This window comes from Schistocerca serialis, chromosome 1, assembly GCF_023864345.2.
Source record: "Schistocerca serialis cubense isolate TAMUIC-IGC-003099 chromosome 1, iqSchSeri2.2, whole genome shotgun sequence".
Lineage (NCBI taxonomy): Eukaryota > Metazoa > Arthropoda > Insecta > Orthoptera > Acrididae > Schistocerca > Schistocerca serialis.
In genome coordinates this window covers 600630781-600649299 of record NC_064638.1, presented here as the reverse complement: position 1 = coordinate 600649299, position 18519 = coordinate 600630781, and the positions used below count along the sequence as shown (strand labels likewise).

At 42.9% G+C, this 18519-nt stretch overlaps 1 protein-coding gene across 3 annotated transcripts in view; it reads right to left on the bottom strand.

The window, feature by feature from the left end:
• Positions 1 to 18519, bottom strand: part of LOC126477140 (dipeptidyl peptidase 9) — a 213278-nt gene that overhangs the window by 161477 nt on the left and 33282 nt on the right. For all 3 annotated transcript variants that reach the window (XM_050103594.1, XM_050103595.1, XM_050103597.1), the window contains 2 exons: positions 6502 to 6637; positions 21 to 161 (listed from right to left, as the gene is read on the bottom strand). In XM_050103594.1, the coding sequence (XP_049959551.1) occupies positions 21 to 161; positions 6502 to 6637 (277 nt within the window). The remainder of the gene's footprint in view (positions 1 to 20; positions 162 to 6501; positions 6638 to 18519) is intronic.

The following is an 18519-nucleotide window of genomic DNA, read 5'->3' as shown; positions in this document are numbered from 1 at the left end:
CACTCATCAACCCTGTATACCTGTCGTCTTGGGCTGCCACCAATACCCTTGGTAACGACTGAACTCCTCTTGCATGACATATGAAGGAATGCCGGCACTAAGTGGATCTTCAGCCAAAGTACGTCCACCCTTATGTGCAAACGTCAGTCGGTTTGTAGCACCTAAAGCAATTTATTATTCAGTAAGTATATTTGGCCTATAATTTCATTACCAGTATTAACAAACAAAATTTATGTTTAGGTGAATTTTTATACAGGTAGACCCCATTATACACTGATTCGTTATCTGCGTTTTTGCATATACGCCATTTTACATTTAAGTGCAGTACTGCTATCTGTTAATAGTACATAGAAGTTGTAAAACGCTAGTGTATCTCAACGTGCATCTTCTGCCATGTTTGTCATGATGTGAATCTTCAGTTTAAGTCGGTAGAGTTGGTTGCACTTGACAAGTTTCATATTTAAAGTTTGGTTTAAAACAAAGGAAAGATAGTGTGCCTGTAGAGGGATAAAACTGTCTAAGGTCGTATTCAAGACAAACAAAGTTAGAAGTTTTGGATCTCTACGAAAAGTGTGAATGTATTGTTGACGTACAGCATGCTGTGGGGCTTAGTGAATCCACTGTAAGAATTATTCATGACAATACAGAATCAATTCAAAAAAACTGCTCAATCTTCAACTGTTCAGTCTTCAACTAAGTGTGATGAGAGTGACCAAATCTCATTTGGAGGCAATGGAAGGAATGGAAAAAATGCTAGGCCACTGGATTGAGCACCACAACCAACAGCACATGTCACTCTCTGGAACTGGTTTTCAAGCTAAAGTCAATAGCTTGTATGTAGATTAAACAAAAGATGATGATGATCCAGCACCTTTCTCAGCCAACTCAGGTTAGTTTGATCGTTTCAAGCATCGTTTTGGCTCTCACATCATTACAATGACAGGACAGGCAGCTGCAGCAGATTCAGTTGGAGCCAGTTTAAACAAACTGTGACAGGAAAGGACTATCCTGTGAATTTTGGAAATAAATGCCTAGGTATGCACATTCATTTCTATTGGAGAAAAAATAGCCCCTGGATTTAAGGCTACCAGTGACCAATGTATCCTTTTCAAAAGCAATGCTGCAGGGTATTGCAAATTAAAGCCACTTTTGATCTACCATTCTAAAATTCTAAAGGGTTGTGACAATAGCAAGCTGGGAGTTTACTGGAAAAGGAATAAAACAGGGAACGACTTCTGATATTTTTAGTGATTATTTTGTTTATGAACTGAATAGAACATTGGAACCACACTATGAGAAAAAAAATCCTTTCAAAATTTTCCTCCTCCTTGATAATGTTCCCAGCCACCCAATTTCAGTTATCGATTCAAATGGCGAAGTCCTGATTCTGCCACCGAACATTACATCCTTCCTGCAACCAATGGACCAGTGAGTTATTTCTTCATTCAAGGAACACTATCTGTTTAAAACTTCCTGCAGTGTCATAGAAGAATGTGACTAGAATGACGAAATTACCATCAAGGTTTAAAATTTTTATGTGTACAAATTTTGCATGAAAATGCTTTTCAGAAAGATGATAAACAGTTATTCTTGGTTAAAATATTAAGAAACTCTTGTATTTTAAACTTAATAGAAGAGTAAACAAAAACCTAACCCATATTTTATATTAAAAAAATGGTACTATTTACTCAAATTTAGTGTGAGAGGCAATTCCACAGAATGTAACTATCATGTATAACTGGATTTTCCTGTACGTATAAAATTAAAGCACAAAATATTTAAATAGTATTCGATTTTACATGCTTTGCCAGAAATCTAATTTACTAGACAAACCTTTAATTTTGTTTCCTTAACTGCATTTGAAATATAAATAAGTCAAGGTTTCTGTTTTCTTTTTCAGGTTTCAAAGTTAATGAAATCACTACAGCATACCACCCTCATCATCATATTTTACATAGTATCAGTGTCTCTACCTACTTTGTTCAACCAGTTCTATATTTCATTATTTGATGGTTTACATATCCTTGGGTCTTCTTCAATACTTCAAACAATCATTTCCAGCATCTTTCACCTAATATTTAAACTTCAAAAGTGTTTGTCATCTATCTGTTATGCCTCAGTATATGGAGGCAAAAAGTATATCTTCCCTTTTCTATGTCTTTGAAAATTTGCCTCTCTCTAGTTCAATTTGTTTAGGATCTCTGGTTTTTTCCCCTGTTTGTTCTGGTCCAATCTGCTCTAATTACTCTCCTCCACATTCATCTTTTTAAACTAATTGTTCACCTCTCACTTTCATATAGTGCAAGCAGCGAACACAAGCCTTTGTCTGTTTTCTCGCATTTGGTTTTTAAGAGACTTCTCTTGTCTGTAATGCCCTCTTGTTTAAAGTAGTCATCGTTATCATCATGAACAGTTTACAACCAATGGCTAGGACTGTTTTGCAAATAACCCTCTTCATTTTACTCCATCCCCCACCACTGTCTGCCACAACTTTCACAACCTCACATTTCTTGTGAATACTCTTCTCCACTCCTTTCAGTCCACTATCCCTCAGCCTTCATCTTGGTCTTTTGCTTTGGAGCCTCAACTAATGCATCTTCCTTGGTATTCTATTGCATGCCATTCTCTTTACAAGTAGTGGGAGACTTCAAAAAGTATCACACATTACTGTAGCAGGCCAAGTAACTTTTATTGGATGCTGGACTACACTTCACAGTGACACAGATACATGACACTACTTTTCAACAAAGTCACAAAGCCTCTGTAAAAAACAGTTGGAACATACCACTAATTGTTCAATTCCTTAATGATGGAAATCCTATCCTTGGTCACAGGGTCATTCAATCACTGCTGTGTGGATATACTCATTGATGGAGAATCTGTGATTGCTGTAAGTCTGTTCCTCGATTGCCAGGACATTGTTCTTCATGGTCAATGCCGATGGGCTTCCTTCCTGATCAGCATCCCCCAAGTCCATGCGGCCTTGGTCGGATTGTTGGCAGCATTTCTCTCCAGCTTTACTTGACATTGTGCTTGGACCATATACCACCAGAATTTCAAGGTGAACCTGTATGCAATTTAGACTTTTTGCCAATAAGAACACTGCTGTTTCCCATACTTCAACTTTGGAATAAGTTTCCAGCTGCTGCACAATTTCATTCACACACTGTGATGCACCTGTTAACTGTATCACAGCAGGACTGCATTTGCAGGGAACCCGAACTTTCACTCTCTTCTCACAATGTGCCAGTATTTTGCATGATGAACTTAGCTTAGCACAACACGTGTAACTTACTTTTTGAAGTCCCCTCATATATACCACTTAAGCCATCGTGACTCCATCCACTCCTATAAGGATATTTCCTTGCTATCTCTCTGATTTCTTCTTTTCTTACCTGTCCATCCTTGTCACTGCCGCTCTGCTTCTGTGACATTTCATTTCACAGTTTTAAGTTCCTTTTCTTCACTATCCAACTTTCAGAAGCTTATGTCAGTACAGACAAATCATCGTGCTCCTGACACTTCTCACGAATACTACTGCTTACCTGTCTCCCTCATTAACTTCCTCACTATTTCTTCAACTTCCTCACTATTTCTTCCATTTATTTCCAATATGCTTGCAAGATACTTGAAGTTGTCAATGTTTTTCAGCTGCTTCCCTGCCAGCACGAGTCCTAGAGTAGTCCTTCCTCCTTCCTGATCATGACCATGAACTCACTCTTTCTCACATTAAATTTAAGTCCATATATTCCAATAAACTCTGCCTATGCATCTCCTTGCTGCTGAAGTTCACCTCCCTTATTCCATCAAATGCCATATAGTGATGGTGATGGTGATGATGATGATGATGATGATGATGATGATGATGATACTTCCCCACTGTTTCTTAAGTCATCCATGACAAACACAAAAGTAAGGGGAAGGTGACTTCCATTTAAACCCTTTCTTCCCTTTAACCAATCTCTAACCTCATCACCTATTTAATAAACCTTTCACTTACATTGGACATTGCTTTCATTCTATCAATTGCATATTTTTCACACTTTTGTTCTCTAAGGCTTTCTGTACCTTACTGCCATACACATTGTTATACATCATCTCAACTTATAGGAATGCCAGGAGCTTAAGTTGTCCATGCTATAATGTTTCTGCTGTAAACTGCCTTACAATAACTGTTTTACAAAAACTCATTTATTTGACAAATCATTTTCAAAATTAAAACATCGTCAAATAGGGTCCAAATCAAACAATGGAAAATTCAGGATGAAATGTAACAATATTATGAAAAGGAAAGTTGCCACTCACCATATAGCTGAGATGCTGAGTCACAGATAGGCATAACAAAAAGACTGTCACAAATAAAACTTTCGGCCATTAAGGCCTTCATCAACAACAGACATCACACACACACACACACACACACACACACACACACACACACACACACACACACACGTTTGTGCGCAAAAGCAACTCACACACACGACTGCAGTCTCAGACAACTGAAATCACACTGCGAGTAGCAGCACCAGTGCATGATGGGGATGGTGACGGGGTGGGGGAAGGAGGGGGCGGGGGGGGGGGGATAGTATGGTGGGGGTGGCAGACAGTAAAGTGCTGCAGGATCCATAAGACATAATGCACTCGTCCCAACATTTTACCTTTTGTGAAAACAATTTTACTGTAAGTTACGCTGTTCAGTGTCTCCAGCAATATTTATTTATTAATTGCTTCTTCTATGCTTTGAAAACACTTCCTTTTCAGATAACTTTTCAATCTTGGGAATAAAAATAAGTCACAGGAGGGGAGGGGGGTGCAGGTCCAATGAGTGGGGTGGGTGACAAACAGTTTTCATTTGTATTCTGGCCAAAAACTGCCTTACCTTCAATATTGTGTTTGCAAGGGTGCTGAAAAAGCCAATCTACAGATTGTCAAATAAAGGTCTTTTTTTCTCACTGCTTCATGTAATTGTTTTAGCACTTGAAGGTAGTAATATTGGTTAACTGTGGTACTGTAGGGAACACATTCACAGTGGTGATCCCCTTGATGTAGAAAAAAACAAACAAAAGTGTCTTCAAATGGGATTTCACCTGCCCTGCTTTCTTTAGATCTCTGTGATGGAGTCTTCCACTAACTAGACTGATGCTTGGTTTCTGGTCATATCCATAACATCACAATTTGTCACTTGTGATGACTTTTGCATCAAAATCCGGATCAGTTTCTAACTATCCTTTCACTTCCCCTCACATGCACTACCAATTGCCTCTCTGGTTGTCAGAAAGCACACACAGAATAAATTTTGCTGCAACACATTTCATTTTCAAATCTTCAGTCGTAATTCATTGGCATAAATTCCACGATATTCTAGGCATTTCCATGAATTTATTGATTGTTCTCTGACAATCAAAGATGATCAAAACACAGATTTTTTTTCAATGTTCATTCGGGAAGTCTTGGGACGTGTCAGTCATGATTCATCTTCAATTAACATTTGACCATTGTTAAAATGAGAAAACCACTTATGAACTCTTGTCTGGCCCAAAGCTTCCTCCCCATATGCTATCGGAAGCATAAGGACAGTTTCTATTGCTGATTTCCCTTACAAAAAAAAACAGTACCTGATGTTAGTGTGTTGGTATTTGATGTCTGCACTACAGTGTCAGGATGACAATGAACATTATACAGCAATGCTGAATACAACACAGGGTGTGTTGGCACCTGTGCTGTCCCAAGAAATTAGCCATGGCACAAAATGCTTTAGAAGATGGAGACAGAATTTTATTCTATTACACCTACGTTACCATAGTGAAAGTATTTGTGGGACAGCAAGAAATTATTGAGCTTAGTCTATCAGAAAATGTTCTCAATAAAGACAAAATAATTTAATTGGATAGATGTGTGTGTTCTGCCACTGCTCAGTGAGTAGAATTTTCTCTCTCCAATTAAATTACTCTGTCAAAAATTGTTTTCATTGTTATATCTCAACAAAGACAAATACACACAACAAACACAGTACAACTTGGGAGTCAATGTCTATACACATTCTCTGCATGCCACTGTACAATGCATTACAAGACCGAAATGGGTACAGCGGACATGGAGGAAAAGAAACGCTGTCTTTCTTCGAGAGTTACAAATTAGTAAAGAAAGCTCTGTAATGCAACAGATACAGATAAAGGTAGTATGAGTACAACAGAAGAACAAATCCAATGAAAACAATTCAACAGCAGACACATAGCTGAAACACAACACTAGCAAAAGGTACTGAGGCTTAGGTTAGTACACATAAAAAAAACTATAAAGAAAAGAATTCCAGAAAGAGCAGAGTTGACAACTAGACGAAATGGGAAAATTATAGGCACCAAAATATTTTACTTTGTATTGAATCAAATAGCCATGAAATACAAAAATGAACCTTCAAAAGTCAAATAACTTGTGCATTTCTATATAGAAATATGAACTAGATCGTATACAGCAAAGAAAGATTAAAATAATTATTACCTGTAACAGCATGTGTAACCCAAATATCACTGTGACAAACATATGCAACAAGGTCTGGATTGGTTGGGCATATCATAGGATTTAATTTTGCACCACAAGGATTCATTCGTAGCTCGGATGGAAATAGAGGACCATTCTGAAATAAAAGAATTTCCCAAGGTTAAACATTAAAACTATCAGGGCAAATAATGAAATAAAGAGTTATTTTTATCAAAATACATAAGCAAATAGTTTCATATCTTTCTTACTCATATGTAAGACCAATGTTTTCCGAAAGCTTAGGAATACATCCATACAAACTGACAAATACTAAGGTGATATATAATATATTTTTTTCAGAGATTGTGTTAAATGTGATTCAGATTTGTGCCAATGTTCTCAGAACCTTACTGTCATGAAATCAGGCAGTCCACAGTAGAGTAAATATCAGAATTAGCAGTGGTGGTGTGTGAAATTGTATGATCTACTACATTCCATTTGGATTCAAATCTTTGCCTTTCACAGTTTCAGTTCCCAGCCCACCGCATAGTTTTAACCAGTCATATAACCAACAGTAGCAAAATGCTCTTGCAAAGAGATGAGATTTCACTTCTTTAAAGTGAACTCATTATTCAAAGAATTTAATGACCACTGAGAATAATAACAAAGTGTTTGAAGCAGATACAGAGACAAGTCATCATCCCTCAAGATTTCACCAAGTTTTAAAAAGATGAAAAATTGTCATTTGTAAGGGAAAAAATTGGAGAGGGATAGCAGTGGTGGTCAAGGAAAGTAAGGTGGCTGTTAAAATAAGCATATATTCATCATCCAAGACTATTGTTGTCCATGAATGGTCCTCTTTTCTGAAAGCATTTTCAGCATGGCTGTGATCTGATATTGTCACTAGTGACTCCTCGCTGAATATAGGCAAATTAGAGTTTAAGTTTAAGTGTGCGTGTGCTTTTGGGGCACTCAAAGGCGAGGTTACTGGTGCATTAATTCTTCTTTTGGTAGTTTGTAAGAGACATCTACTGTTCTAAAAACACAACTTGATTGCAGTGGTGATAAAACATTGCTGGAGTTCATATAGGAATCTCACAATAACATTTTCAAAACTTTTCCAGAAACTACTGCATAGTGTTGATAACTGTAACAACATATAAGGTATGATCAAAATGTAATGGGAATTTTTGTTTTTCTTAAAAAATCTTTATTTATTCATCAATATCAACTTTTCCCCTTCAAAGCAAACCCCGTCAGGTATAACACACTTCTGCCAGCATCTTTTACAATCTTTGAAGCACTTCTGGAGCTCACTTTTCATTATGATGTTCAGCTCCTGAAGCAATTCTGGTTTTACTTCATCAATGGTGGCAAAATGACATCCCTTTGTGGTTCTCTTTGGCCTTGGGAAAAGACAGGAGCTGCAGAGGGCCATGTCCAACGAATGTGGTTGCTGAAGCAACATAACAGCTTTGATTTTTGCCAAAAAATCATGAACAAGCATTGAGCCGTGATCAGGAGCATTATCATGATGCAATTTCCAGGAGTGGTTCTGCCGCAATTCTGGTTGTTGTCTTAGGATTGCTTCACACAACAGCACTTAACTTTCAGGTAGTATTCCTCATTAACCATATGAGCATAAGACAGGAAACCATGATGGCTCTTCAGGCACTTTCCATTGGGACAATAGGGTCTTGGTTTTGGTGTTATACACACATATCCATGTTTTGTCACCTGTTATAGCCTTCTTTAGAAGTTCTGGTTCGTTGTTGACTTCATACAGCTATTCATGTGTGATGTCTTTGCAACAATTTAGGAACAATCTTTGCCACTACATGTTTCACACCCAAAATATTAAAAAAAGAAATTGCTTGGCATGAGCAAAAGGATATGCTGACATCATCAACAACCTCTTAGTGGTTATGCAGTGATTTTTTCATAATCATTTTCTTTACTTCTCCCACACTGTCATCAGAAATTTGTGCACTAGGGCATCCAGGATGGTCACCATCTTCAACATTCTTGACTCTTTTTTAAATGTTTATACCGATCATAAACCCTTGCCTTATTCATAGAAGATTCACCAAAAGCGGCAGTCAACATTTTGAATGTGGTGCTGCACTTTATCCCATTTTTTCAAACGAAATGTAATGCATATTGTTTGATCTATTTTCTCTCTCTCTCTCTCTCTCTCAAGTCAAAATTTGTCAAGCACTCAAAAATACCAATAACCTTTTCCACTATTAACAGTGAACTAGGTGTTCAAAAGATATGAAAATGCAAACATACATCAGGAACATTTGCACTACTACAATAAAAAAAATTGAAAATCTGATGTACAAAGCCAACAAAATTAAAAAATCCCCATTACTTTTTGATCATGTCTAATATACAGATTATAGCATTTCATGTTGCATATTAAAACATTTTTAATCAATACTGCTTAATGAAAATGCTATAAGCAATATTCAGCTTCAAGTTCTTTACAGTACATCTGAACATGTAAATATAGTTGTCTGGCTAAAAGTATTGGCCAAACCAGCCAATATTACTCAGAATTGAACATACAATGGCATCACAGAGTTAAGTATCAATACACAGGCTGTTAGCCCCAAAGACATACCACAGTTATCCAGATTATACCTATGAACAGCTCTAATGATTAAAAACTGAGCAGAGCTCTCAGAATGAGCAGTTCCATGTGGATGAGCTTTCCTCGAAAATTTTGCAGCTTTTTCAATTCTTATAACAACATCTTTAAAAAATTAAAGATTTAAAATGCTTCATGGAGTGAAATATATTATTGCTGCACAACAGCTGCCAAACAGGAGACCAAGGAGCAAGCATACAAACAGGCACAAAATGTTCTATATAGCCAAGGACAAGTCACTTTAGCACTTCTTCAGTTTTACTGCTATGTAGCAAAGGCGGTAAATATGAGGTCAGATAACAATGAAAAGTCATTGAATAGCCATTTGAGCCAAGAAGACATTGGTTAGGGGGAAGTTGGCTACATTGCACTTATCTATCAGTCTATATATCTCAACTTTATAACCAATAATAATTTTAGGTGAATAAAAATTGTATCAAAACTACACTGAAGAGGCAAATAAACTAGTACACCTGCCTAATATCATGTAGGGCCCCATGAACACACACAAGTGCCGCAACACAACATGACGTGGACTCTACTAAGGTCTGAAGTAGTACTGGAGGGAACTGACCCCTTGAATCCTGCAGGGCTGTCAATAAATTAGCAAGAATGACATTTTCATTCTGCAGCGGAGTGTGCGCTGATATGACACTTCCTGGCATATTAAAACTGTGTGCTCTCCTGTAAAGTTTGGAAGGTAGGAGACGAGGTACTGGCAGAAGTAAAGCTGTGAGGACGGTGCGTGAGTCGTGCTTGGGTAGCTCAGTTGGTAGAGCACTTGCCCGCGAAAGGCAAAGGTCCCGAGTTCGAGTCTCGGTCCGGCACAGTTTTAATCTGCCAGGAAGTTTCAAATCAGCAAGAGTATGAGGGAGAGGAGATCTCTTCTGAACAGCACATTGCAAGGCATACCAGATATGCTCAGTAATGTTCATGTCTGGGGAGTTTGGTGGCCAGCAGAGGTGTTTAAACTCAGAAGAGTTTTCCTAGAGCCACTCTGTAGCTCTGTGTGGGGTGTTGCATTGTCCTACTGGCACTGCCCAAGTCCGTTGGAATGCACAATGGTGATGCACGCAGGTGATCAGAAAGGATGCTTCCGTATGTGTCACCTCTCAGACTTGTATCTAGATGTATAAGGGGTCCCATATCACTCCGACTGCACACGCCCCACGCCATTGCAGAGCCTCCACCAGCCTGAACAGTCCCCTTCTGACGTGCAGGGTCCATGGATTCATGAGGTACATGTCCATCCACTTGATACAATTTGAAATGAGACTCGTCTGACCAGGCAACAGGTTTCCGGTCATCAAGTCCAATGTCCATATTGACAGACCCAAGCAAGACACAAATCTTTGTCACAGTCATTAAGGGTAAGCATGTTGGATTTCGGCTCCGAAAGCCCATATCGATGATGTTTTGTTGAATTGTTTGCATACTGACACTGGTTGATGGCCCAGCATTGAAATCTGCAGCAATACGCAGAAAGGTTGCATTTCTGTCATGTTGAACAATTGTCTTCAGTCATCATCAGTCCCGTACTTGCAGGATCTTTTTCTGGCTGCAGCGATGTCAGAGATTTGCTGTTTTATCAGATTCCTCATATTGACAGTACACTCATGAAATGGTCGTACGGGAAAATCCCCACTTCATCACTACCTCGGAGATTATGTGTCACATCGCTCGTGTGCTGACTGTAACACTAGGTGCAAACTCACTTAAATCTTGATAACCTGTCATTGGAGCAGCAGCGTCTAACAACTGCACCAGACACTTACTGTCTTATACAGACATCGCCGACCACAGCGCTGTATTCTTCCTACAATATTATACTTCTCATTTATTATTACGTTGTATCAAAAAGTGGTGCTATGATCGGTTAACATGATAAAAATCAATCACTTTATTATAACTCATGTGGCAGTACTCATATGCTGCGGCATGTGGCCACACCCCTCTCGGCACAGTAGCATGGTGGTGCATGCCATGTGGTTTCATCTAGTGCCCAGCTGGCACAGACAGTACAATACTGATCAGGAAAATGACCCAGCAACCTCTTGTTTACACCGACTGTATTGAAATGGCATACTAACACTCTTGAACACACACAATGTCTGCAAGAAACTGTGTGAAAGCTAAAGCAACAAGGCTGGACAATAGGTTCATCATCACCTCCCCTCAGCGGAAAAGTAAGTTTTAACTGTTTTGCTGCCTCATATTATGAGGGTCTCTGAAGAGATGAAGAAAATTAGATTTACATTACACAATACTTCTCATTGCTAGAAAGCAACGGATCACTCTCCCCCACCCTCCCTGCTCCATGAACAACAGAGCTTGCCACAGAGTGCTGGCTTCATAATCATACATATGGCCATATCATAGGTGCAATCACACTGAAGGGTTATCTGTGGAGATACCAGATTAACATGTGGTTCCTGAAATGGGGTAACAGCATTTTCAGTGGTCGCAGGAGCAATAGTCTGGGTGACTGATGTGGCCTTGAAACATTAACCAACATGCTCTTACAGTGTTGGTACTGCAGTATGGCTGAAAACAAGGAGAAAATACATCATTTCCAAGGACGTTTTTTTTTTTTTTTTTTTTTTGTTTGTGGTTTTAGGGCGCAAAACTTCTATGGTCATTAGCGCCCAGCCCGTGACGTAGAAAACAGGAAAAAAACGAAATTTAAAATCAGCAGCAATGGAAACAAAGTCAGAAAATTTGAGAAACTAAAGGCAGAAGGAATGCTTAAAGGTCCACTATAGAAGGGGGTTGGTTGTCCCCCAAAAAATGCTTCAAATGACTGACGTCATTTCACTGTCACTAATAAACTGTAGAACGCGGTCAGCTGAGCGCGTGTCATCTGCTAAAATCGACGATAGATCAGGCGATAGCTGTAGACGGGAGCGTAACGGATTAAAATAGGGGCATTCAATTAAAAGGTGTCTGACCGTCCACAGCTGAGAGCAGTGGGGACAGAGTGGGGGAGGATCACCGCTTAAAAGATGTCGATGACTAAAAAGACAGTGCCCTATCCGGAGTCGAGCTAAAATTACCTCCTCCCGACGACGCGTTCGGGAGGAAGAGGTCCAAGCGCAAGGAAGGGCTTTCACTTCCCGCAATTTATTGTGGGGAAGTGTTGACCAATGCGCATGCCATAAATGAGTGACTTGGCGACATAAACCGCTCCGTAGATCGGTAAACGGAAGAGACTGAATAGCTGGCCGAGGAAGAGAGACTGCAGCCTTGGCCGCTATATCGGCCGCCTCATTTCCACAGATACCAGCGTGTCCCGGGAGCCAGAGGAACGCCACTGAGACGCCCCCCAGGTGGAGCAAGCGCAGACAGTCCTGAATCCGGTGGACCAGAGGGTGCACAGGGTAAAGAGCTTGGAGACTTAGGAGAGAGCTGAGAGAATCGGAGCAGATTACGTACTGTATCCGCTGATGGCGGCGGATGTAGTGGACAGCCTGGAGAACAGCGTAAAGCTCCGCAGTATAGACCGAACACTGGTCGGGAAGCCGAAAGTGATTTGGGGTGTCGCCAACAATATAGGCACTCCCTACACCTAACGATGTTTTCGAGCCATCGGTGTAAATAAATGTGGCTTCCGTCATTTGTGCACATAGAGCAGCAAATGCCCGACGGTAAACAAGTGTAGGGGTACCATCCTTGGGAAATTGACATAGGTCTCTGAGCAAGTCGATCCGGGGACGGTGCCAAGGCGGTGCTGTACCCCAAGTTGTCAAGAAGGTTTTAGGAAAGCGGAAGGAAAGAGAATGGAGCAGTTGACGGAAGCGGACTCCCGGGGGTAGTAGGGAGGAGGAGCGGCCTGAATACCAGACATCAAAGGAGGCGTCGAAAAAAAGGTTATGGGCTGGATTAGCAGGCATGGAAGACAGATGGCTAGCATAACGACTCAGAAGGATTGCCCGCCGATTGGACAGCGGAGGTTCAGCAGTCTCAGCATAAAGGCTTTCCACAGGGCTGGTGTAAAAAGCTCCAGACACTAAACGTAATCCACGGTGGTGGATAGAGTCGAGTCGCCGAAGAATAGACGGCCGAGCAGAGGAGTAGACTATGCTTCCATAATCCAATTTCGAGCGCACTAAGGCGCGATAGAGGCGGAGAAGGACCACTCGGTCCGCTCCCCAAGAGGTACCATTCAGGACACGGAGGGTGTTAAGGGAACGCAGACAGCGAGCCGAAAGATAGGAAACGTGGGAGGACCAGCACAGTTTTCTGTCAAACATAAGACCCAAGAATTTAGCGACGTCGGAAAACGGAAGGTTGACAGGGCCTAGATGTAAGGAGGGCGGAAGAAACTCCTTACGTCGCCAAAAATTAACACAAACGGTCTTACTGGGTGAGAAACGGAAGCCGGTTTCGATGCTCCACGAGTGGAGGCGATCGAGACATCCTTGAAGACGTCTTTCAAGAAGGCTGGTCCGTTGAGAGCTGTAGTAGATCGCAAAATCGTCCACAAAGAGGGAGCCCGAGACATCAGGAAGGAGACAATCCATAATTGGATTAATGGCGATGGCAAACAGTACAACACTCAGCACGGAGCCCTGGGGTACCCCGTTTTCTTGGGAGAAAGTACGGGAGAGAGTAGTGTTCACCCGCACCCTAAATGTGCGCTCTGCCATAAATTCGCGAAGAAAAAGGGGCAGCCGTCCTCTAAAGCCCCAAGAGAACAGTGTACGGAGGATGCCTGTCCTCCAACAGGTATCGTACGCTCTCTCCAGATCAAAAAATATTGCTACCGTTTGGCGTTTCCGGAGAAAATTGTTCATGATATAAGTGGAGAGAGCAACAAGATGGTCAACAGCAGAACGATGCTTTCGGAATCCGCATTGGGCAGGTGTTAAAAGACTGCGGGACTCCAGCCACCAAGCTAAACGGTAATTCACCATACGCTCCAAAACCTTACAGACACTACTCGTGAGAGAAATGGGGCGATAGCTAGAGGGGAGATGTTTGTCCTTTCCAGGTTTCGGAACGGGAACGACAATAGCTTCCCGCCATCGCCTGGGAAAGGTACTGTCGGTCCAAATTCGATTATAAAGGCGAAGGAGGTAACGCAGGCTATGGGTTGATAAATGCAGCAACATTTGGACATGGATACCATCCGGTCCTGGGGCGGAGGAGCGAGAAGAAGAGAGTGCATGTTGGAGTTCGCGCATGGAGAAAACAGTATTGTAGCTTTCGCGATTTTGAGAGGAGAAAGCAAGATGTCGCACTTCCGCTGCACGTTTCTTCGGGAGAAACGCCGGCGGGTAATTTGAAGAGCTCGAAATCTCAGCAAAGTGCTGACCCAATGAGTTAGAAATTGCGACGGGGTCCACTAAGGTATCATGCGCGACAGTGAGCCCAGAGACCGGGGAGAAACTAGGCGCGCCTGAGAACCGTCGAAGCCGACTCCAAACTTCCGAGGAGGGAGTGAAGTTGTTAAATGAGCTAGTAAAGAATTTCCAGCTTGCCTTCTTGCTATCGCGGATGACGCGACGGCATCGCGCACGGAGCTGCTTATATCGGATACAGTTGGACAAAGTTGGATGGTGACGGAAATTGCGAAGAGCACGTCGCCGCTCACGTATTGCGGCACGGCATGCCTCGTTCCACCAAGGGACTGGAGGGCGCCGGGGCAATTCGGAGGTGCGTGGTATTGAACGTTCCGCAGCTGTGAGAATAACGTCGGTAAAATGTGTGACCTCATCGTCGACGCTGGGAAAGCGACGGTCATCGAATGTCGCTAGAGACGAAAAAAGTGTCCAATCGGCTTGGGCAAACTTCCAGCGTCGCGAGCGCATATATGGCAGTTGAGGCTGCAGTCGAAGAACACATGGAAAATGGTCACTCGAGTGTGTATCATCAAGGGCGAACCATTCGAAGCGCCGAGCTAGCGGAACAGTACCGACCGCAAGGTCCAAATGGGATAAATTTGCCGTGGAGGCAGACAAAAATGTGGGGACCCCAGTGTTGAGGCAGACTAGATCCGCTTGGTGGAAGACGTCTAGCAATAGTGAGCCACGTGGACAAGGATGTGGAGATCCCCAAAGCGGGTGGTGGGCATTGAAGTCCCCAACCAGCAAATAGGGGGGTGGAAGCTGATCAAGAAGATGAAGGAGATCAGCTCGTGCCATTGGTGTAGACGATGGAATGTATACCGTACAAAGAGAGAACGTGTATCCAGAAAGGGAAAGACGGACGGCGACAGCTTGGAAGGAAGTGTTTAAGGGGATTGGGTGATAATGGAGAGTATCATGGAGCAGAATCATGAGTCCTCCATGGGCTGGAGTGCCTTCAACAGAGGGGAGGTCATATCGGACGGACTGAAAATGAGGGAGAACAAAGCGGTCATGGGGACGCAGCTTTGTTTCCTGAAGACAGAAGATGACCGGCGAGTAGGATCGTAAGAGGATCAACAATTCCTCCCGATTGGCGCGAATGCCGCGGATATTCCAGTGGATAATGGACATAGGGTGAACAGAAATGGAGGAACGTCACCAAGGTTGCTGTCAACTCAACGACTGCTCAGAGCTTGCGACCGACAGGATGGAATGGCATTCAGTCGAAGGCAGAAGATCCTGATCCATAGGTTGGTCAGGAGCAGCTCCTGCCACCAACGATCGGCCAGTTGACCGGCCACCAACAGTGCGCCTCGGCGACACAGAAGATGGCCGAGGGCGATTTCCGCCAGGTGGTGCTGTAGATGGGACACGCCTTGGCGGAGAAGGAGAGGAACTGTGTTTCTTCGTAGCCTTCTTGGAGGTATGTTTAGATGAAGGAGGAACCGATGGTTGTGAAGTTGCAGTACGTAAAAACTCTTCACGAGAATGCTCTTTTTTGGAAGACTTGGCGTCTGACTTTTGGGCTCGAGATTTAGCAGAACCCGACGAAGGGTGAGCCATAGAGTGGGCAGGCGAAAGAGGTGAGGTTGAACGGGCGATCTTTGCGCTGGCCGATCTGACGACCGTGGTACTAAATGTGAGATCGCAAGTCTGCGTGGCCGCCTCCTTTGTTGGCCGAGGAGAAGCAAGGACAGCGCTGTATTTTCCTTTCTGAGGCACGGAGGGCTGTCGACTGGCGAGTAACTTTCGAGCAGCAAAGGTCGACACCTTTTCCTTCACTCTTATTTCCTGGATCAGCTTTTCGTCCTTAAAAACAGGGCAATCTCGAGAGGAAGCAGCGTGGTCACCCATACAGTTGATGCAGCGAGGGGATGGAGGTGGACAAGCACCCTCATGGGCATCCCTGCCACACGTAACACATTTGGCCGGATTGGAACAGGACTGGCTGGTGTGATTGAACCGCTGACATCGATAGCAACGCGTAGGGTTTGGGACATAAGGGCGAACGGAAATTATCTCATAGCCTGCTTTGATTTTTGATGGGAGTTGAACTTTGTCAAATGTCAAGAAGACAGTGCGGGTTGGAATGATGTTCGAGTCAACCCTTTTCATAACCCGATGAACAGCGGTGACGCCCTGGTCAGACAGGTAGTGCTGAATTTCTTCGTCAGACAATCCATCGAGGGAGCGTGTATAAACGACTCCACGCGAGGAATTTAAGGTACGGTGCGGTTCCACCCGGACAGGGAAGGTGTGGAGCAGAGAAGTACGCAGCAATTTTTTGAGCCTGGAGGGCACTGTGTGTTTCCAACAACAGGGTGCCATTCCGTAGTCTGGAACAAGACTTTACAGGACCCGCAATTGCGTCGACACCTTTCTGAATAATGAAAGGGTTGACCGTGGAAAAGTCGTGACCTTCGTCAGACCGAGAAACAACAAGGAACTGTGGCAACGATGGAAGAACCGTCTGTGGCTGAGACTCAGTGAACTTACGTTTGTGAGCAGACATAGTGGAAGGTGAGGAAACCATTGCGGAAGAATCCCCCATGATTACCGGCGTCTCCGATGGCGCGCTCCTCCCTTGTGGGGGCCCTCGCCGAGGGCACACCCGCCTTAGGTGATTGTTCACACCTCAGGTCACACCTCCCGACAAACGGACGGAGGGACCAATCGGCACTTTCGGAAGGTATCAGCTCGGGTAATCACCCCTCCCTGGGCCTGGCCTTTACCAGGGGGTACGTACGTGTCCTACCTGTCTACCCGGGGCGGGGAATTACGCGTTACCCCGTCACCGGCTACGCATGGAAGTGCGTGGGTCGGCCTTCAGACACGCACAGGGAGGAAGAAAGAGAAAGGGAAAGGAAAGAAGAGGGGGTCTCAAACGCCGAAGCGGAGAAAAGGGTAAAGAGAAGAGGTAAGGAAAGGAGATGGACAAGGGACGGAAGAAGACATACAAGCAAGGAAGAAGAAGAATGCGGTACATTTACAAGCGTCCGTCTCCGGACGTAGGCGCAAACCATACTCCCAGAGGGGGAGAAAGTGAAGGAATCAGCCAGAGGTGAGGGGGGGGGGGTGAAGACAGGGGATGGGGAAGGATGCGGAAAGGGAAGGTATGCAGCCCGGAAAGGAAGGAAGGCCACATTAGCTCGGGGCCCCGTGCTCGCTACGCACGTATCCACAAAAGAGTTGTGGATCCCCTGGGGGGTTCCAAGGACGTGTAAACAAACTATACAGTTTAATGACAACTTGTTCAAGGTAAAATATAACCGAGATGAAATAGTCTCCCATTTAGATCTCCAGACAAGGCTTGGTCAGGATAATGATGTCACCACAAAAAGTCACACATTCTGTGGGTCGCAGTAGACCCAACAATCACGTAAGTAGGTTAGAGAACTTCTAAACAAAAATGGATAACAATCATGCAGGCAGGTTAGAGAATTTGAAAACAGAAATTGTTACGCTGAACTTAGATGTGGGAATTAGCAAAGTTTGGTGGCAAGAAGAACAGTGTTCCTGAGCAGATGACCACACATTAACACAAAATCAACAGGAATAATACACGAGTATGACAAATAATGAATAAGTAAAAAGTAATGCAAGTAAACTACTATGATTAGCACAGTTAATGGAATGTATTAGCATAGTTAAGATAGACACAAATCCATAACCTGCTGCAGTAGTACAAGTATACGCTATGTGCCTACTAGATATGCAGATGATATTGGGAAAGGGGGGGGGGGGGGGAGATGTAAGAGATAAATAAGTTATTCATTAAGTTAAGAGAAACAACAATTTATTTTTGAAGGATGACTAGAATGCAATAACGGGAAATGAAAAAGAAGCAATCAACAAGGAAAAAACAGAGTGGGGGAAAGAAATTAAATAGGATGCCACATGATAGAATACAGTGTTGTCCAGAGAACAATATAATCATTATAAACACTTGATTTGATAGTCAGTACAAGAAACACACCTTGGGACACCAGAGGGTTTCATATAAATTACACAATGGAGGACTTACAGTCAGAAACCACA